The 21,792-nt window shown below is 42.7% G+C and overlaps 1 protein-coding gene across 3 annotated transcripts in view; it reads left to right on the top strand.

The window, feature by feature from the left end:
* LOC112138827 (MAGUK p55 subfamily member 2) overlaps window positions 1-21,792 on the top strand; it is a 50,216-nt gene that overhangs the window by 8,875 nt on the left and 19,549 nt on the right. For 2 of the 3 annotated variants that reach the window (XM_024261473.2, XM_024261476.2), the window contains exons 2-5: window positions 18,561-18,609; window positions 20,894-20,994; window positions 21,289-21,444; window positions 21,609-21,779. In XM_024261473.2, coding sequence (XP_024117241.1) covers window positions 18,579-18,609; window positions 20,894-20,994; window positions 21,289-21,444; window positions 21,609-21,779 — 459 coding nt within the window. In that variant the 5' untranslated portion in view covers window positions 18,561-18,578. The remainder of the gene's footprint in view (window positions 1-18,560; window positions 18,610-20,893; window positions 20,995-21,288; window positions 21,445-21,608; window positions 21,780-21,792) is intronic. The other variant, XM_024261477.2, reaches the window with a different exon arrangement.

The following is a 21,792-nucleotide window of genomic DNA, read 5'->3' as shown; positions in this document are numbered from 1 at the left end:
ATTTATTTATTTATTTCATATTAAATTCATTTATTTCAATTTGGCTCTTTTAACCTACAATGGCAATGAAATAAATAAATATGTCATTAAATGTTTAAATGTTCCATTTTAATATTTTAATGCCACATTTATTTTAACATTTATTTATTGATTTCAACATTTATTTATTTATTGCCACTTTTAAATAATTAATGACACATTTATTTATTTATTTAATAGTGTATATATTTATTTCAAACTGGCTCTTTCCAGCCTCCATACATTAATGCAAGTACAGAGATTAATGGTTAAATTATTGACAGATCAAAAACCATTCCTTACTTAACAAGTGACAACATGACCTTCCTGACATTATTGAGTTCTTCTCCTGAATTGAAATTGTAGACGTACGCATTAACTGCAGATATTTTCTCTCTGTTTTACCGCTGCAGCTGTGTTGATCTTTATGTAGAAAATCTGCTCATAGTCGGTGTATGCTTGAAGGAACACATCCATTTCTGTCACCGGAAGTAATTCAATTGAATTCAATTTTATTTATATAGCCCAAAATCACAAGGGAATTTGCCTCATTGGGCTTCAAAATATGAAATCTCTCCCGCTCCCCAGAGGAGAGTGGGAAAGAAGAACAACATGTGAATGGAACTGCACCAACAAAAGCATGGAGAACTAAATACAATAAAGAATAAAGAATAGAAGAGAGGAGAAGTAGATGAGAATAGAGAACAGAACCTCAGAGCTGATCTGAATAATAACCATGATAGAAAATCTAAATTCATATTTAAACGCATCAAAATTAATTTATTAATCTAGCCTCACAAGGACCACAGGAGAGGGAATATTCTCTGATTACTAGCTAGCCTGTCAGAATGCCTGTCCAAAGAGGAATGTTTTAAGGCTAGTATTCCATAGAACAGGGGCTTGATGGCTGAATGTTCTACCTCCAGTTAAAAAAATTAACTACTGTGGTAATAAAACTGAAAATGTGATGTCTTAAGAACTTAAAAAATAAGCACATAACCTTAAAAATAACTAAATAAATACAACTAATAAATTAAAACTAATAATGATATCAGCTATTCATGAACACTCATCAAATGTTATGCCAAAACAAAATCATAATTTATTTATTTTTTTTTTAATACTTTTTATTTAACATTTTGCAAATATGAAAAAACAATCTTGGAAGGGAAAAGAAAAAAAGAAGAAGAAAAAAAAAGGAAGATACAATGAAATTAAAAATGAAGAGTGGTAATAAATCAACAGAAACAACAAAACCGAAATGAACCAGTGGGGTACAGCTACAAATTAGCTTTAAGCTTTTAGGGGTGAGCGGGCTTTAAAGCACTTCCATTTTCTCCACTGGAGTTGAAATCTTTCCCCCTTTAACCTCAAGTGAAATGTCATTTTTTCCATAGAGTAAATTTCCTCTATAATGTCTGTCCATTGTTCCAGTTTCAAAGGCTCACTTTTCAGCCAGTTCTTTGTTATAGTTTTTTTGCAAGCCATTATCATGACCTTAAACAGATACCTGTCCTCCGTTCGTATTACGTCTGTTGGTAATAATCCCAAATACAATGTTCGTGGATCCTTGGGTATTTCATACCCCAGAATTTCCTGCAGAGTCTGTATGATGATTTGCCAGAAGGGATCAATTTTGCTGCATGTCCAGAAAATATGTGAATGGTTGGCGTTTACATCTCCGCAGAGTCTCCAGCATGGCTGTGGAGCCCCCATCTGCCTGCTCTTTATATGGGGGCTGATAAAGAACCTTGTTATATTTTTCCACCCAAATTCTCTCCATTGTCTTGAACATGTTGAGGAATGTTGTAGAAGGCAGATTGAGTACCAATCATCCTCTGACAAGTCCACCCGCAGTTCTCTCTCCCACTTTTCTTTTAAATACAATGAATCTGAGCCATTACATTTTAACAGACACTTGTACAATCCAGAAACCACCTTTGTGGGGAGCTTTTTAAAAGCCCCTGTAACCATTTCTATGAGTTCACACTCTTGTTGAAAAACACAGCTTTTAATTTCTTCATTGTAAAAATTTCTCAGTTGGAAGTACCTGAATAGGTCGGCTTTGTCCAGCAAAAATTCTTCTTTGAGTTTTTCAAAAGTTTTAAAGACTGTCCCATCAGTTAACGTGCATATTGCAGTCATTCCTCTAGTTTTCCATTTCTTGAAAGTTTTGTCCAACTGCCCAACTTTGAACCCAGGGGAGTGTGAAGGCCAAATAAGCAGTTTATGGTTGTTTCCTATTTTGTATTTATTGACTACTTCCCACCAGGTTTTGATTACAAACTCAACGATAGGGTTTTGTTCTGTATTTGCTACGTTTATTTTTTCCCCCAGTCTTGCTTGTGGAGGACAAGAGCCATAGTTAAGCTCGATTTGCTTCCATTTAGAGTAATATTCTGTTGAACACCAAGATATTATGCTTCTTAGTTGTGCTGCCAAGTAATATTCTTTAAGACTCGGCAGAGCCAATCCTCCTTTTGCTTTTTCTAATTGAAGTGTTTTCATTTTTACTCTTGGTTTTTTCCCATTCCAAATAAATCTAATTAGTAGTTTGTTCCATTTAATAAATTGTTCATCTGGGATAATAACTGGTAGTGAGAGAAATAAGTACAATAGTCTGGGAAGCACATTCATTTTTACAACCTCTATTCTTGAGCTAAGATCCATAGTTAAAGTGTCCCACTTTGTTAAGTCCCTTCTTATTGCTTCGCTTATTTTACTGTAATTTATATCTTTCAATTTATTGAGTTCTGCTGTTAGGTAAACTCCTAAGTATTTTATATTTTCTGATTCCCATTGTAATTTGTATTTTTGTCTGAGAGGTTCAGCTGGTTTATAATTTATGCTTAGTATCTGAGTCTTTGAAATATTTAGTTTGTACCCTGATTTCTCTCCATAGCTTCTTAGGATGTCCATGAGTTTTGGGAATGCAGTATCTGGGTTCTGTAAATATACAATAATGTCGTCCGCAAATAGTCCTATTTTTTGTTCTTGCTTTGCTATTGTTACCCCTTCTAGATCTTCACACTGTCTTATATGCTGAGCCAGAGGTTCGATAAATAACGCAAACAGGGCTGGACTCAAGCAGCATCCCTGTCTGGTTCCCCTAAATAGTTGAAAGCTGTCTGTCAAATTTCCATTTATTTTTATTCTACCCATTGGTTTATGATACAGAGCTTTTATGCACTTTACGAATATCTGGTTAAAACCCATTTTTGTCAGGACTGCAAAGAGGAAGTCCCAGCAGACCCTGTCGAAGGCCTTCTCTGCGTCTAGACTTATTAAAGCTGTGGGGATGTTGAGTTTATTGACCTCATTTATTATATGAATAGTGCGTCTTATATTGTCATGCGTCTGCCGTCCCTTTATGAACCCAGTTTGGTCCTCATCTATCAACTCAGGGAGAAAAAATTCTAACCTCTTACTTATTATTGATGTGAATAGTTTATAGTCGACATTTAAAATAGAAATTGGTCGATAGGCCTCGCAGTATTCCTTATTTTTCCCTTCTTTTGGTAGAACTGAAATAATTGCTTCTCTCCAAGACGGAGGGGTTTTGGCTTTTTTGAGTGTCCAATTGAACGAGTCTAATAACAGAGGGGCAAGTTCTTCTTTGAATATTTTGTACCATTCGTTTGGGTAGCCGTCACTTCCGGGGCTTTTATTATTTTTCAGTCTCCCAATAGCTTTGTCTAGTTCTTTTCTAGTGATAGGTGAGGTTAGGATGTTATTCTGAGAGGTTCCTATAGTAGGTAGATCTAAGTTAGCTAAGAAGTCTGTGATTTCTTTTTCATTTACTGGTTCAGATTGGCTATACAGAGTTCTATAGTAATCGAGGAAATTATTTTTAATTTTGTCTGGTTCATAATGTATTTCATTAGTGAATGGGTCTCTAATTTTATGTATTAAATTTCTCATCCTCTGTGATCTTAAGCGTTTTGCTAGAATTTTAGTTGCCCTGGAACCAGATTCATAAAAAGTTTGTTTTGTGAATCTCAATTTCTTTTCGATCTCTTCTACTGTTAAGTCTGTAATTTGCCTTTTAACCTCCTTGATGTTTTTGGTCAGTTCTTCACTTCTGTCTGAGTGTTGTTGCTTCTCTAGGCTCCTCAGTTTTTGTTCTAATTCGGTTTGCCTTAACTTTCTTTTCTTATTCAAATGAGACATCCTAGATATAAGGTTCCCCCTCATCACAGCTTTAACGGTGTCCCATATTATTGTTGGTTCGATTTGGTCATCCTCATTGACCTTGATACACTCTTTAATTTCTCTTTTTATTTCTTTCACCACTTTGTCGTTATTAAGAATGCCAATGTTCATTTTCCATAATGTTGTTCTTTGTTGGTTATCCAGGTGTATGGTTAGATATACGGAATTATGGTCGGATATTTCAGCTGTTCCTATATTGCAGCTCAGAACTCTGTATCTGTCTACCTTATTGATCAGAAAAAAGTCTATTCTTGAATGAGTTTTATGAGCTGCTGAGTAATGAGTGTAATCTTTCTCTGCCAGGTGTAGCTCCCTCCATACATCAATTAGACCAACTTCTTTTATGAAATTGTTGAGGTCCCTTGATTTAATATTCTTGTACTTTTTAGGATTTGTTGTGTCTTTAACATTGTTTAAAATTGTGTTCCAGTCACCTCCACATATCAGAATCCCTTCACTCAGAGTAGTGATTTTGTCGAATAATAGTTTAAAGAATTTCTGATTCTCTTCTGGGGGAGCGTATACGTTGACAAGTGTAACCAGAATATTGTTGATCTTTCCCTTCACAATAACATATCTTCCTTCTTTGTCCCTGACGTCTTCAATTTTTTCAAAGTTTACTGTGTTTGATATTAGCGTGAGTACACCTCTCCTTCTACTATTTTTGTAGGAGCTGAAAAAACAATTTTCATACCCAAGTTTAATAAATTTTTCGTGCTCATTTTTTGACAGATGTGTTTCTTGCATGAAGATAACCTGAGCTTTGTCCTTTTTCAGTTTGGATAACACTCTACTTCTTTTTACCGGGTTGCCAAGGCCATTTACATTTATTGAAACAATTCTATAGTTACCTGGCCCGCTCATTTCTTTTGTAAACATTAACAATGAACCCCACTTCAGAACAATAAAGCAAAATAGAACCCTGTGAACATTGAAACAAAAAACTCTTGAACATTAGTGGTACAAACAGGTACCTGTGACCTCCAAATCTTGGAGGGAGAGTCTCTCCCTCCTCGACCCCGCTGTGAGGTCTAGGGTTGATCCTCCTGTTAGGGAGGGGCCCTATCATAGGACTGGAGAGGGGCTGAATCCCTCCCATCCTCGTTGTCCAGCGTAAACTTTACTCCTGCTTCTGGTGCCGCTCCATTATTCAAATGAATTTAAAAGGCCAGCCTTTTGATGACTCCTCGAGGTATCAATTTCCTTAATTTCTCTCGAACTCTCTCAGCTTTTCCTTTACTCTCTGTGACGTGGAGGGTCTGTTCTCCTGCTGGCGTCGGGTCTCCTGTTGCCATCCCAAAACCTCTTGCAGGCGAAGTTCTGCCGTATCATCCTTTGTCGATTCAGGTACTTCCACTTCAAAGCCCCGTTTGCGTAGCTCCTGCCCAGCTGCTTGTGCGCTGCTGTAGCTGCGAGCGCCGTCCTGCCAATGGATCCTTATGCTGGTGTAGGGGGTCTGGAAGCGTATTCCTCTTTCCTTTAAAGCCTTCTTGATCACTTGGTACTCCTTATGCTTTAAGGCAACTTCTGTGGCATAGTCATGATCAAAGTAAATGTTTTTGGCATTCAGCTGGATTCGCCCTTTTTTCCATGCATCTTTCAGTATTTGCTCTTTGGTGGAAAAATCTTGAAAGTTAATAATAATCGGCCTTGGAGGTGCATTGGGGCTAGACCTGAATGTGGGGACTCTGTGGGCGCGTTGGATTTTAAAGTCAAAGTCTGCTGGTAGAGAGAGCTCCTTTCTCAGGAGAGCTGTGATGAACTGTAGTACAGAATTCCCCTCCGCGCCTTCTTCCGCTCCAAACAGTCTAATGTTATTTCTCCTGGATCTGGACTCCAGATCAGTCAGCTTGGTTTGCATGGCTCTTTGACTTTTGATGCACTGGGTGAGCGCGCGGGTCAGCTCTATTGTCGTGTCCTCAACTTACATTTGGTCAAAAATGTTCAATAGCTCTAAATTTGTTAAAGCTAAAGTCACTAAACTTTATCACATGACTAATTATCACTGTTATAACAAGACAATTGTATTTTCTTTCCTAGTTTATATTTGCTGTATTTTTACTTGTTTATTAAAGCTACTTCACAGAAGTGTTTTATTTAAGTTTTTTAATGATAAAAGAAGGTTATTAAAATATAAATGAGGGACAACACTAATCTGTTTGTTTAATTTATTCACGTTTTAAATGTCTTATAAAAGTATCGGATCGGGACTCGGTATCGGCAGATACACAAAATCAAATGACTTGGAATCGGATCAGGCCCAAAAAAACCTGATCGGGACATCTCTAGTAATAACTGATGCTATTTCTGCTTGGTCCACAGCAGTGGTTTACGCTCACCGGAAATAGCGGTCCAGGTTAGGAGGGCTTTCCGGGCTCGGTAGTCGCTGCTTGCCGGGTAGTGGGCCGTCGTCCGCCGAAGTTTGGTGGTTAGCTGTGCTGGACTGGATGCTGCTCCCTGTGCCGTTGATCGCCGCTTGCCGAGGTCTGTTTGCTAGCCACGCGGGGCCAGATCACGTCGGTCTCCACAAGCGTGCGAGCTCCGTCGTCGGAAGTACGAAACTATAAGGGTGTTTGTTCCCGTTGCCATGGTGAATCATGCTGTCTTTGCTCCATTGATCAGGGCTTTTAATGGTCGGGACGCTCACACTTAAGTCGATTGAATCAACTCTTTTCAGCTGTTCTGAAACAGCTAAAGTTAGAGAATTTTCAGTCCATGGACTCTGAGTTCAGGTTTCAACTCTAAATTTGTTGAACCTGGTTCTTGAAACGGACCCCTGGTGCCAGGCAGCTGTAGCTGATTTTTTTTTTAAATCAAACTAACCAATACAACTTCTACATATGTAGTAGATAGTTCGTTGTTTGTTTTATTTTTAACTCAACTATACCATTTTTAAATCATCAATCAAATAAACAAATTTATTTATTGATGTCCAGTTGCTCCTGAACTCACCATAACATGGAGATTAATGGTGACAAGTGCAGACTGTGCCAGAGTTAAAAAGGGATATGAGAGCAATTTCGGAAGGTAGGATTATTTTTTCTTCTTTTTATATCAAACATTAGGAGTAGGGCTGCCACAATTAGTTGATTAATCGTGACTAGGTTGACCATTAAAATAGTTGACAACTATTTTGGTTGTCGAAGCGTCGTTTTTTTGTTTCTTTTTTCTTTATTTTAATCTCAAAACTACGGTGCACACTTTCTAATGCCGGGTCTGCCATTCTCTTTTCATACATGCGCAGTGGTGCTAATTAGTGCTAATTAGGTTAGCAGTGATGTTACAGGGTAGGCTGGGGTATCAACAACAATACAACAACATGCTAACGGAACTCGAAAATGTGGGAAACATATGAAAAATAAAAGAGGAAAAATTGTCCAATGTAATTTCTTTAAGGCAGAACTTGTGTTCCATTAGATCACTATGGTGGTGCATGAAGATGAAGCATGTTGTGACTAAGTTTGATCACGTTGAACAGAGAGCTTTGTCTAGCTAAACTAACATTGGCGCTAACACAGCTAGCTCTGCCGCGGCAGTTTTCCGAAATGCGCTGTTGGGAGAGAACCCATCAGATCTGCAGCAGATCCGTGTCTACAGTACCTCTCTGTCTGCATAATGAACGTTTCATAATCCGGGCTCTTCGAACCGAACGCCGTGGTACACTGGAAACGTACCGCTCGTCCATGGCTTCATTCATATTCTGTGCCACGATAATGTCATTTGGATTTGTACAGACAGAGAGGCTGTGTGTCGCTACGGATCTGTTGTGGAGCGATGTGCGAATCCCAGAAGTGAAGTAGATAGATAGATAGATAGATAGATAGATAGATAGACTTTATTGTCTGTTCAATGAACAGAAATTCATCTTTCAACACGGCATAAGACAATAAAATTGATTCAATTGATAAAAGTTAAAAAAGCTAAAAAGTTAATAAATATATAGAAAATCAAAAGTCATAGAGATCCTAAAAATCACACAATTCCCCATCCACATGCATACAATTTAAGTGCTATTGAAAATTAAGCAGAGTGACTGCATTGGGGATAAATTATTTTTTGTAGATGTTTGTCCTGGCCAACGGTGTTCTGTATCTCCTGCCTGATGGCAACAAGGAGAAAGAGTGATGGAGAGGGTGGGTAGTGTCCACAGTGATGGAGGTGGCTTTCCTCATCACTGCTCGCCTGTACAGGTCACTGAGAGGAGATTGAGCTGTTTGAGTGATTTTGGAGGCCTGATTGATTATTTTTGAGAGAGTTTTTTTTTTTGTTTAAGGGTGAGAAAGTTGCTTGCCTAAAAGTCCAGAGCTAAGTTTACAAGTGTAGCATAACATTAGCGGAATAAGCATACAATTAAATGTAACTTAAAGTCACAAAAAAGGCAACAAACAGTATAGTAACCACAACATTAAAGAAGTAACACAGATTTATGGGCTGTCCGCCAAACTAAAAAACATGATTTAATTTTGTTCTGCGCATGTGCAGTGGATGTAGGTAGTGAAAGAATGAAAGTACTGTTGTACATTCTAACATCCCCTGATTTTCTCCCTTTTAAAAATATACATTTCCTCACTTTTTAAAAGATGTAATATCTCAAAGCTCTTTGTTCATATGGGCATCCTGAGGTTTTTTATGTATAGGAATATCTTCAGTTCAAAGATGTTATAAGTGTTTTGCTTTAACAAATGGGGCTCAATGAGCAAATATTTTGAGTGTGTTTATATCTGCAAATAGCTTGAAATACTTTATACATGTTTTATTAAATATATGTATTAAAGCTTTAAAAAATACTTGCAGTCTTTTATTTAGTTTTCTGTTGTTGATTCAGATTACCTAATTTGATTTAAGTCTTGTTTTAATGCCAGAAACAAAATAAGGAGAAAACCTCCTTCCGCTCTCTTTGGGGTCCAGATGACTCCAACCACATATTGATGTGTGATTCCTTCCATGACAAACGTGGACAAAGGTGGACAGGATTTTATGTCTGCCATAGACATTAGTGAAACTCAAAAATCAAAGATAGAAAAAAAGTTCAGCGCACTGTCTTGTGGGGTCCAGATGACCCATGTTTAGTGTAATGTTTAAAGCTAAATATGGTTAAGATGAGTGTTTTACATCCAGTCGCCGCATGACCCAATTAGTCGACTAATCGAAAAAATAATCAGAGATTAGTCGACTATTGAAATAATCGTTTGTGGCAGCCCTAATTAGGAGTAAGCACATGCGACTGCACAAGCAGTCATCTGGCTAGCATAATAGCACAGGTCACACGCACAATGTCGTTTGTGCCGCTTGGGTTCTCTCTATCAGCACAAAAAAGGCTAAAGATATATAACATTTAAGTTATCATTATTGTCCTGTTTTTACACGGACAGGCGGTGCTTTGCTTTTGCGTAGCTTTTTGTGTGTCAGTCAGTATTTTGTGTCTTCATGCTTTCCTGCTCTAGAACTGGTTTAACTTGTTTTCCAAAGCTTTAATCACACTGTGATTAAGTTATGGGTTGCTTACATTGTCTATACATGTCTAGCTGTGTTTGCACTAATGTTAGCTTTGCTCAGCTAGACAAAGCTCCCTCTTCAGCATTATCAGACTGAGTCACAGCATGCTTCCTCTTCAGGTGCTCATGCATCACCATGGTGCTACCATGGAACACAAGTTCTGCCTTGAAGATATTGCATTGGGCACATTTTTCTTTTATTTTTCTTGTTTCCCACATTTTTAAGCTCCGTTTTCGTGTTGTTTTGGTTCTTGAGCCATCCCAACACTTCCTGTGACATCACTACGGACCGGATTACCACCACTGCATGTGTGTCAAAGAGAATGGCAGATTCGGCATTACAAAGCACATACTGTAGTTTTGAGATAAAAACAAGGAAAAAACAAATAGAAAATGACGCATCGACTAGCAAATTAGTTGTTGATTATTTTAATAGTTGAAGTACTCACAACTAATCGACTAATCATGGCAGCCCTACTCACTAGTCCTCGGCCTCCTTCCTTACGGCTAGTATACAGTCTCAGGGTGCTGGATTTGGGATGGAACCCTTCATGTATGGTGAGGAGCTTCCATGTCTTAACATCCGTGGTCTGTATCTCTTCCTTTCACCATCTTAATATTCCTGTAGGGTATCTGATGACTGGCAGTGCGTGTATCATGTCTACTGGAACTGTCCAGTTCTTCATACCTGAGGCTCTTTCTTGGATATCTTCCACTGTGATGTTTACTGGGTTCTGTTCAGGGAGGTTGCTATGCTCTTTTCTTAGAGAGGCCAGCCATTGAGCATTGCTGTTATTTGCTGTCTCATTTTCTCAAATACTTTCCCAGAACTGTTCAGTTTTTCATTGCACCTCTCTGGGCTTAGGTCAACTGACTCACTTCCCTCCGAGCTGCCTTGATTTTAGCCTCCAACCATGGCTTCCATGGTGGGCATTGTCTACTCTCATTGTTGCTCTTATATCCCAGTACTTCAGGGATCACTGCAGAGGGCAATTCGTCAGCAACTGACCTAGATCTTGTTTGGCCAGGCCACTTCTGAGCTGGTTTGACATGCTTCAATGTCTCTCATTGGTTATGAGGTAAATGGCGTATACTTGTATTGCGCTTGCTACCTTCCTTCACAGGCCCATTCACACACTGATGGAGACACCGCTGCCGAACACTGGCGCTAACTTTCCACCTTGCCAAAGGACATTTTGACACATAGGCAGGCTAGGCGAGAATCGAACCTCCAATCTTCCAATCAGGAGGTGACCGCGCCTGTGCTGCACCACAGCACAAGGACCCCCACCGGATTATTAATTAACATCAAAAATAAAATTTCCATGACACTTTCGTGTTCATTTTTTGTCAGGACCAAATCTTTTCCTCCTCTGCTGAACTGCAGTAATAAATGAAATAGAGGTTTATCATTTCCAATTAACTTTTGTTTTTTAAAACATTAAAGACTGAGAAAAGCGGGATACACTGTGGATAGTTTGACAGTGGGCTGCACAGTGGCGCAGTGGTTAGCGCTCTTGCCTCACAGCGAGAAGGCCCCGGTTCGACTCCCGGCTGGGACCTTTCTGTGTGGAGTTTGCATGTTCTCCCCGTGCATGCGTGGGTTTTCACCGGGGACTCCGGCTTCCTCCCACCGTCCAAAAACATGCTTCCTAGGTTAATTGGTGACTCTAAATTGCCCCTAGGTGTGAATGTTAGAGTGAATGTGTGTGTGATTGCGGCCCTGCGACGGACTGGCGACTTGTCCAGGGTGAACCCCGCCTTCGCCCATCAGTGGCCGGGATAGGCTCCGGCACCCCACGACCCCGAACGGGATGAAGCGGTCAAGAAAATGGATGGATAGTTTGACAGTCTGTTACTGTCGCCGCGTTCTCTGGCTGCAGCTCGATGCAGCGACATGTCCAGCGGAGCTCATGCCATAAATATGCCGGCAGACAGAACGCTATGCTGGGGCTGGATCATGCTTAAACCTCCAAAACTTTGGGATATTTTGCATATTTTCGCGTGGCGAAAGAGGGACGGGCCATACACTCAAAGCTGAGATTTGTCTTTTCAACTACAAATAACTGGCGCTGTTTAAACTATATTTAAAACATCCCCCGGTGCGCTTGCTGTTCGGAACGTCGGGGGGACGCGGCACCGGACGCGAGCCGGTACCACCAGACGTGGTACTGTACGCGAACCGGATCCGGGTTAGGGTGCACGAGCTCTCCGCATCCTGGCGCCTGGCCGGTTCTAGCTAGCAGCTCGGTGGTTGGAGACCCGCCTGTGATCTTGTGAGAGCAGCCGGTGAGTTAGTGGGAGATGAGGGAAGGATAGGCACATATGAGAAAATCCGCAATTAAGGCATCAAAAAAATTGTCGGCGTCATGCACATGTCAAATTAATGCGACAAAACTGACAGCCCTAATAAATAATAAAAAGTAACCTTACCAACTTAAAAAAAAAAAGTTCAATATTTATTTTATAAATGTCCTGTCAAACTGTATTTTCATTTCCTCTCTTAGATCGCTCTCAAATCAAAATACAAATGTTTGACATCCTCCAATATTGGATGTTTTTTTGAAAACGTCAACCTTTCATTTGAGCAGATATTATTCCAACGGTTTCTATTTTGGCTGATGTTATTATTTGCACATATTTTTAGTGCGATCAAGCACAAAAGCTGATAGAAAATCATGATAGCAACATTTAACCTTCCGCTCTCTTTGGGGTCCAGATGACTCCAACCACATATTGATGTGTGATTCCTTCCATGACAAATGTGGACAAAGGTGGACAGGATTTTATGACTGCCATGGACATTAGTGAAACTCAAAAATCAATGATAAAAAAAAGTTCAGCGCATTGTCTTGTGGGGTCCAAATGACCCCACTTATAATGTAAACAAACCAAGGAGAGCGGAATGGTTACAACTTTCAGCAAAGACAAACATCTCTGCATCTCTTCACGGATTTTAATCTCTTCCCAAGATGTACTTGCTGTTTTACAGGATATTTTAGGGGATAATTGTAAAAACAGGAATGGTTTGTCCATCCATCCATCTTCCTCCGCTTCATCCGAGACCGGGTCGCGGGGGCAGTCTAAGCAAAGATGACCAGACTTCCCTCTCCCCGGCCACTTCCTCCAGCTCTTCTGGGGGGACCCTGAGGCGTTCCCAGGCAAGCCGAGAAACATAGTCTCTCCAGCGTGTCCTGGGTCTTCCCCGGGGCCTCCGCCCAGTGGGACATGCCCGAAACCTCAACTGGCTCCTCTCGATGCGGAGGAGAAGCGGCTCTACTCCAAGCTCTCTCCGGGTGACTGAGCTCCTCACCCTATCTCTAAGGGAGTGCCCAGGCACCCTGCAGAGAAAACTCATTTCAGACGCTTGTTGTCGGGATCTCATTCTTTCGGTCACGACCCAGAGCTCATGACCATAGGTGAGTACTGGAACGAAGATCGACCGGTAAATCGAGAGCTTTGCTTTCTGGCTCAGCTCTCTTTTCACCACAACGGAGCGGTACAGCGACCGCATAATAGCGGACGCAGCTCCAATCCGCCTGTCGATCTCACGCTCCGGTCTTCCATCACTCGTGAACAAGACCCCAAGATATTTAAACTCCTCCACCTGAGGCAGGAGCACTCCACCCTCCGAGAGAGGGCAAACTACCTTTCTTCGGCCGAGGACCATGACCTCAGATTTAGCGGTGCTGACCCTCATCCCAGTCGCTTCACACTCGGCTGCAAACTGCTCCAATACATGCTGGAGGTCCCGGTTCGATGGAGCCAACAGAACAACATCATCTGCAAAGAGCAGAGAGGAAATCCTGTGGTCCCCAAACTGGATCCCCTCCGGCCCCTGACTGCGCCTAGAAATTCTGTCCATAAAGACGATGAACAGAACCGGTGATTAAGGGCAGCTCTGCTGGAGTCCAACATGCACCGGGAACAGGTCTGCCGGCCATGCGAACCAGCTCCTGCTTCGGTCGTACAGAGACCGGACAACCCTGAGTAAGGCTCCCCGGACCCCATACTCCCAGAGCACCCTCCACAGGACACCACGGGGAACGTGGTCCAACGCCTTCTTCAAATCCACAGAACACATATGGACTGGATGAGCGAACTCCCACAAACCCTCCAGCACCCTGGAGAGGGTGCAGAGCTGGTCCACTTTTCCACGACCAGGACGGAAACCGCACTGTTGTTCTTGAATCTGAGGTTCGACGATTGGACGGACTCTCCTCTCCAGTACCCTGGCATAGACTTTCCCAGGGAGGCGGATGAATGTGATTCCCCGGTAGTTGGAACACACCCTTCTTGAAAAGGGGAACCAAAACCCCAGTCTGCCAGTCCAGTGGTACGGTTCCTGTTTGCCATGCAATGCTGCAGAGACGTGTCAGTCGAAACACTACCACAGCATCCAGAGACTTGAGGTACTCAGGGCGAACCTCATCCACCCCTAGAGCCTTGCCACCGAGGAGCTCTTTGACTACCTCAGTGACCTCAGCCTGGGTGATGGACAGTTCCACCCCAGTGTCCTCAGCCTCTGCTTCCTCAACGGAAGGCGTGTCAGCAGGGTTAAGGAGTTCTTCAAAGTATTCCTTCCACAGCCTGACAATGTCCCCAGTTGAGGTCAGCAGTTCCCCACCTGCAGTGAAAACTGTGCCAGCAGAAACTGCTTTCCCCTCCTGAGGCGCCGGATGGTTTGCCAGAATCTCTTTGAGGCCAACCGATAGTCCTTCTCCATGGCCTCACCAAACTCCTCCCAGGACCGAGTTTTTGCCTCCAACACAGCCCGGGCCGCAGCTCGCTTAAACTGCCGGTACCTGTCCACAAGCAAGCCAGGCATGATAGGACTCCTTCTTCAGCTTGACGGCAACCCTTACTTCCGGTGTCCACCACACGGTTCAGGGGTTGCCACCACGACAGGTCATGGTCCACTCGGACTCCATGTCACCAACCTCCCTCAGTACCTGCTTGAAGTTTTCCCGGATGTGGGAGTTAAAGACCTCCCTGACGGAGGGCTCAGCCAGAAGTTTCCAGCAGACCCTCACAGTACGTTTAGGTCTGCCGAGTTTTTCTGGCCTCCTCCACCGCCAGCGAATCTAACTCACCACCAGGTAGTGATCAGTGGACAGCCAAGCCCCTCTCTTTACCCGAGTGTCCAGAACACACGGCCGGAGATCGCCTGAAACGACTACAAAGTCGATCATCGATCTCCTACCTAGGATGTCCTGATGCCAGGTGTACTGATGGACACCTTTGTGTTCGAACATGGTGTTTATTATGGACAAACTATGACATGCACAGAAGTCCAACAGCAAAACACCGCTCGGGTTCAGGTCAGGGAGGCCATTCCTACCAATCACGCCCCTCCAGGTGCCACTGTCATTGCCCACGTGAGCATTGAAGTCTCCCAGGAGGAACACGGAGTCCCCCATTGGGGCACTTTCCAGTACCCCTTCAAGAGACACCAAGAAAGCCGGGTACTCCGAACTGCTGTTCGGCCCGTAAGCCGAAACTACAGTCAGAGACCTGTCCCCCACCCGAAGGCGAAGGGACACGACCCTCTCGTCCACCGGTACGAACTCCAACACCTGGCGGCTGAGCTGGGGGCTCACGAGTAAGCCCACCCCAGCCCGTCCCCTCTCACCATGGGCAACTCCAGAGTGGTAGAGATTTCAGCCTCTCTCGAGGGACTGAGTTTCAGAGCCTAGGCTCTGCGTCGAGGTGAGCCCAACTATATCTAGTCTGTATCTCTCAACCTTTCGCACCAGCTCAGGCTCCTTTCCTCCCGGAGAGGTGACATTCCATGTCCCAAAGCCAAATTCCATGACCGGGGTTTGGGCCGCCGAGGCACTCACCTTCGACTGCCACCCAAACCAAAATGCACCGGCCCCCTTCAGAGCATGTCCCTGCATGTCCCGCTGCTGCATCAGCCAAAGCTAAGCGCTACACAAGCAGACGACTGTAGCATTCCACCCTTGGAAACAACTGTAATAACCTGTGTTGACCATTTGGTCACCCAACTTTCATGTGGAATGCCTTTTTCAAGATAACATAGTTCCCCTTTCAGCAAGGAGGCCATAAAATTGGCTGAAACCCCTATCTTCCACTCGGATGTAAGTCATTAAACCGTGCCAGAACCCTGACTATTCTGCATTTGAAACTCTGGCTAACTTCAGCCTGTCATCTTCAAAAGAGTCTTGGTTCCAGCAGGCTGACCCCCTGGAGAGTCTGCAAGCATTCCCGACAGACACTCAGACTTCTTTGTTTGAAACATGTGACCCTTCGTAACTTTCTTATGTTTTAAATCACAGGGCTTTTGTTCATTGGATCTTACATGTAAAACATCTCTCCACAGCACCAAGGAATGTCCTATCATTACATGTGTGTAGTCAAACCTTTATTCCTAACAGATGAAGATTCACAACTACTTTGAGGTTAATATCTATGAATTAATCATTGTGCAACCGTCAAAGTTTGGAGAATTGCTTTTCTGTGTTTATGTGGACTTTGGGAGGCGTTTTATGTGCCACATACAGGATTCACACACACATATAGAGTTTAACAAACTTTTTGATAACTTTGTTTGATAGAAACTTGTTAATTCAGCATTAAAGAATAAACACATCCAGAGACCAGAATAAAGTTACGAACATGATATTTGCATAGCCAGAGCTCATTGGGACATGCAAATTACCTCCAATCGTAAAACACCCCAAATCCCCACGGATTGGGCGATTCTGGCCCTGCCTCCCAGTTTGAAAACCCTTCTGCCCTTTTCTATCCCTTCTCAGCTCCTTCTCAGACCTCAACACCTTCTCTAGGCTTCTCAGACAGGCTCAACAACACGCCTCTAAGCCAACAGGGCTGATAAGCCAGAAGCCAGAACAGGAACAGAACAGAAACATCTAAGTTCTTCCAGTCTTAAGATCACGTTTTTTTTTCGCGCCCTTTCTTCCTTCTCAACCTTTTTGTCTCCCGTTTATTTCATAGACTGATTCCAACTTTTTTTTTTACAATTTTTGATGCTTTTTATTTTGAAACTGATTTTTAATGCTAGACCATTCGATAAGTTTCATTGTCCGGCCAGCTTTGCGACTTATACTTTTTGGTCACAAAACGGAATAGAGAAACCACCCCAGAAGCTAAGTGACTGAACGGAGCAGAACCAGCAGAACCACAGGTTCCCTTTCCTTCTACGCCTGGCTGCAGATCTCCACGGCTGTCCTGAAGCATCCAGCCAGGAACGGGATCAACCGCCCTTCCTGGCAGAGCAGACCCAGATCTCCAGACCGCTTGGTGTGAAGTTGAACTTCGCTCATACAGTCAACTGCTGGTGGTTAGAATAAAGATTAACTATTTTTGCAAGAGTAACATCTTTGCCCCGTTTTGAATTCCTCCTTTTAAGAATAGCTTATTCTCAGATCAGTAACAACACCTTTTTATGCACAACACACACTTAATGCATCCACACATTTAGCATTTTCACCTCAATATTGTATGTCTTTTCTTCTCATTTACCTATTTCTAGTTATTAGTTAAAGTTATATTCTATGTTCCACACATGTTGATTGCTTTCCATGCTTTTACGTCCAGTATTTCTGCTTGTTTAACCTCATGTTATTCAATAAATATTCAAAAGGACGTCGTTGTTCAGAGATCATCATTTTCTTCTTTGTGGTAAATTCCCTTCAAAGGGTAAAGACACTTACGCTAAAATTGAGAGACTGATTAATTGATTACTTTATTGATTAGAAGTAGCAGCTAATCATTGATGAGTAATATTTTCCTTCATTACGAAGGTGGTGCCTCGAGGATAATTTTATTGAATTTCAGTTTAGTAAAATTTATATTTTTCAACCAACTTTGGGATTGAATACTTCATATTCACCCCCCCTTTTGAACGCTACACGACTAACAGCAATGGGTGGTGAGTGGGGTATGGCTTATCATGGCACGTGTGGTTTTTTTTTTTTTTTTCCTTTGGAACAAGCTTTTTTTTCTCTCTCTCTCAGCCTCACTGAAGAATCTCCTCTTCTAGCTGCAGCTTTCATGTCTGCGCTTTGTTAGAGCTGACTTTACACCAGAATACAGAAGCCTTACCCTGGAGGGTGGCTGGACGCTCCCTTAGAGATAGGGTGAGGAGCTCAGTCACCCGAAGAAACCTCGGAGTAGAACCGCTTCTCCTCCATATTGAGAGGAGACAGTTGAGGTGTATCTGACATCTGGTCCGGATGCCTCCTGGACGCCTCCCTGAAGAGGTGTTCAGGGGCGTGTCCCACTGGGTGGAGGCCCCGCGGAAGACCCAGGACATGCTGGAGAGACTACATCTCTAGGCTGGTCTGGGAACGCCTCGGGGAAGTGGCCGTGGAGAGGGAAGTCTTAGCATCTTTGCTTAGACTGCTGCCCCCGCGACCCGGTCCCGGATGAACGGAAGAATATAGATGGATGGATGGTTGATTATCTGTATTGGTATCAGTATCGGCTGCAAGAGGCCATAAAATATTGGGTATCTGTATTGGTTGTAATTAATCACTATCATGCATCACTAATTAAAGCAGTTAAAAAACAGGAATCCAAAACAGTTCTGGGGTTCTTCGGTAAACCAGAGGAGCTGTGTCCTCTACTGCTTGTCCACTCGTGCTTCAGGAGCTTCTAGATCATAAATCCTTACAAAGTCTGCTGACATTATCAAGCTTCATGACTCTTTCTGCAAGAACAGAAAGAAACACATTATTACAAATAGAAAACTACAGAACAAAGTCTCGGGAAGGTTTAAAAAAAGTATTCCATATTCTTTCTTCTGTTGTCATCAATGTCTTCATTCCTCTTTTGTTTTTTTTCTCTCAGACTGACTAGAGCTGGACCATGCCTGTCGCCACCCCCAGGACAGAACCTGGTAAGAGCTTATTCAATTTCCTTACTTTAGCAAATTTTATGAGATGTGATTTTTTTAAATGGTGTTACTTTTATAAGAACATGGACATTTGAGGAGTCTTAAATGAATCACATGTTGGCTTGTTCTGCATAATTCAGATCACCTGTCTTCTGCGTCCTCCACTCCAACGCTGCATTTGTCTTCTAAATCTGGATAAAATGCTGTTTTAATAGCACAGCAGTGGGCAATGTAACTAAATCACACTCATAACACATGCAAGCGTATTCACAATATTAAAGCTGTCCCACGCATAAATGCACTATTAATTATGTGTAATTTTGTGCTGCGATTTTTGTCTACAAAGAATAGAGTAGAAAGAAAGACAATCTGTGGTGTTTGTTCCACATCAGAAAGAGGAAAAGTAGTTTATGAAATGGCAGAGTTACACACATGACATAATCTATTCTTTGTTTGGGTCTCAATTTCCTACCCATCCTCAGTGAACCGTCACAAACAAACTTGACAGATGTGCTGCTGAACAGAAAACAGTCCATATGTCTCCTATGTGGGTTTAAAAAATACAACTGGACTTTACAGACAAAACTTACTTCCAGAGTTTCTTGATTATTGTTGGGATACATGCTTTTGCCCAGTAGACACTGGAACCCCCGCCCCTGTCTGACAGGCAAATCACTGAGTATTTATGAGATCTGGGATACTGAATGTCCTCTAGGAAGAAACGAGAAAATTAAAAACGGGTCAGATCAAGTAAAAATTGGGAGGGCGCTGCTGCAAAGTCCTTTTTGATTTCTATTTGAGAAAGGTGCTTTAGAGATAAATATTGACTTAATTATTCAGAAATACAGAAGATTGTATTTTTGTCATTTGAACCCTATATAAGACATGAGTCAAAGTCCCCGCGGGGTAATTCTATCCGGCCTATCAGATCACTTGATATTATTATTATTACCGACCCGATGTTATCTTGCTACTACATTGAAGCAACACTATGATCATGGAGGCTGAGAGATCTGAAAGACTTCTGAGTTTCTTTAATAAACACAGCATTTTACATCCCAAGGGTGTCATCCTCCCCTCCCTCCTTCTCACTCATGGTGCAGAAAGAAATAAACATAGCCAGATAAAATAACTAAAGGCAAAACAGAGTAAGACAGACAGACCACAAAACACATTGACAAAACCCACACTTGAACCCGATCCACCCAGTCGGGCAAAGGAAACGATATCCCACTGTTTAGCCCACCACATACTGCGTGTTTTGGATTTTGGCCACCTATGCGATTGAGTTTGACACCCCTGCTATATAAAAGTCTTCTTCTTTTCCTTTCGGCTTTTCCCTTCAGGGGTCGCCACAGTGAATCAGTTTCCTCCATCTAAGCCTGTCTTCAGCATCCTCCACTCTAACACCAGCCACCTTCATGTCTTCATTCACTGCATCCATAAACCTCCTCTTTGGTCTTCCTCTAGACCTCTTTCCTGCAGCTCTAGACTCAGCATCCTTCTACCAATATATTCACTGTCTCTCCTCTGAACATGTCCAAACCATCTCAGTCTGGCCTCTCTGACTTTATCTCCAATACCTCTAACATGTGCTGTCCCTCTGATGTATTCATTCCTGATCCTATCCATCCTGGTCACTCCCAAAGAGAACCTCAGCATCTTCATCTCTGCTACCTCCAGCTCTGCTTCCTGTCTTTTCTTCAGTCCCACTGTTTCTAGTCCAAACAACATGGCTGGTCTCACCACAGTCTTGTACACCTTTCCTTTCATTTGTGCTGAAACTCTTCTGTCACACATCACACCTGACACTTTTCTCCACCCATTCCAACCTGCTTGCACTCTCCTCTTCACTTCTTTTCCACACTCTCCATTACTCTGTACTGTACTGCTATATAAAAGTCCAAATTGAAAACTATGACAATGATAATCGTGGTTGAGTACCAGCTTCAAGGTTGATAATATTAAATCACAGTAGGTAGGGCGGTCGACTCCTGATCGGAAGATTGTGGGTTCGATTCCCACCTTGCCCCCATGTGTTGAAGTGTCCTTGGGTAAGACACTGAACCCCGAATTGCCTCTGGTGGGAGGTTGGGGCCAGTGTTCAGCAGCGGAGCCACCATCAGCGTGTGAATGTGTGGGTGAATGGGTCTGTGACTGTGAAGCGCTTTGGGCCCTCGAAGGAGGGTAGAAAGCGCTATACAAGTATACGCCATTTACCATTTGTTACAAGGGCAAAAACAAAAGCATTCCTTCATGCCGTACTAACTGTTGTCTTGTGCTACAGTACCACAGGTGTTGGATGCAATGAGTGATAGCACCACAAGCTCTACCACTGCAAATGACTTGGATCTCATCTACCTTAAAGGCATCATGGAAAGCCCTCTGGTATTTGCCCACCTTTTTCCTCTCCAAGGAATCCATGTTTGTAGATTGTCTGTGAGTCCACCATCGCCCATGTGGAAAAATCTTCAGTGGACAGGAAAGAGTGCTCAGAATGCTTGGAGCATGGCTCTTCATAGTTTTTAGCTTTCTCTCCAGCCTGATAAACATTTGTTGAAAGAGAACTGATTTTTACCAGTGTTGAGTACAAGAGTTATGGTTAAACTGACAGCTGCATTATTTCAAAATTGAGACTGAAGCAGGATCCAGAGATCCTAACTGATGCAAACTGTGTGGTAGGAGCAAGAGGAGAGTCCAAAGGAGGCTCGCCTGTCACCTGTGAGGGAGAACAATGTGGAACTCCTGCAGGAGATCCTAAGAGACCTGGACCCGTTTACACAGTGCTCTGACACAGCAGCTGAGCTGGCCTGCATCCTCACACAGCCCCACTTCCAGGTGTGGATAGCTCCACATTTAGGTTATCCCACACCAACACACTTGAAACTGCATCAAATTGTCATTATTTCCCTTTTACATTGTGCATAAGTGTAAAATGAAAGTTTATCTAAAATTCTTACATGAAAAAAAAGCTTTTACTAATGCACAGTCTTGTCTCTCAGTCTCTTCTGGAGACTCATGACTGCGTGGCATCCCAAGCAGTTGACAGCCTGCCCTCCAGCCCGGGTGACTTTGTGGACCATGAGTCAGAAGACAGAAACACGGCTGGCCTGCAGCTGTTGCCTGATGCTGTCCGTATGGTGGGCATTCGCATAGTAGCTGGCGAGCACTTGGTAAGGCCCACAC

The sequence above is a fragment of the Oryzias melastigma genome, unplaced genomic scaffold (genome assembly GCF_002922805.2).
Source record: "Oryzias melastigma strain HK-1 unplaced genomic scaffold, ASM292280v2 sc00250, whole genome shotgun sequence".
Classification (NCBI taxonomy): domain Eukaryota; kingdom Metazoa; phylum Chordata; class Actinopteri; order Beloniformes; family Adrianichthyidae; genus Oryzias; species Oryzias melastigma.
Note: the sequence above shows the minus strand (reverse complement) of the source record. Positions and strands in the feature narration are given on the sequence as shown.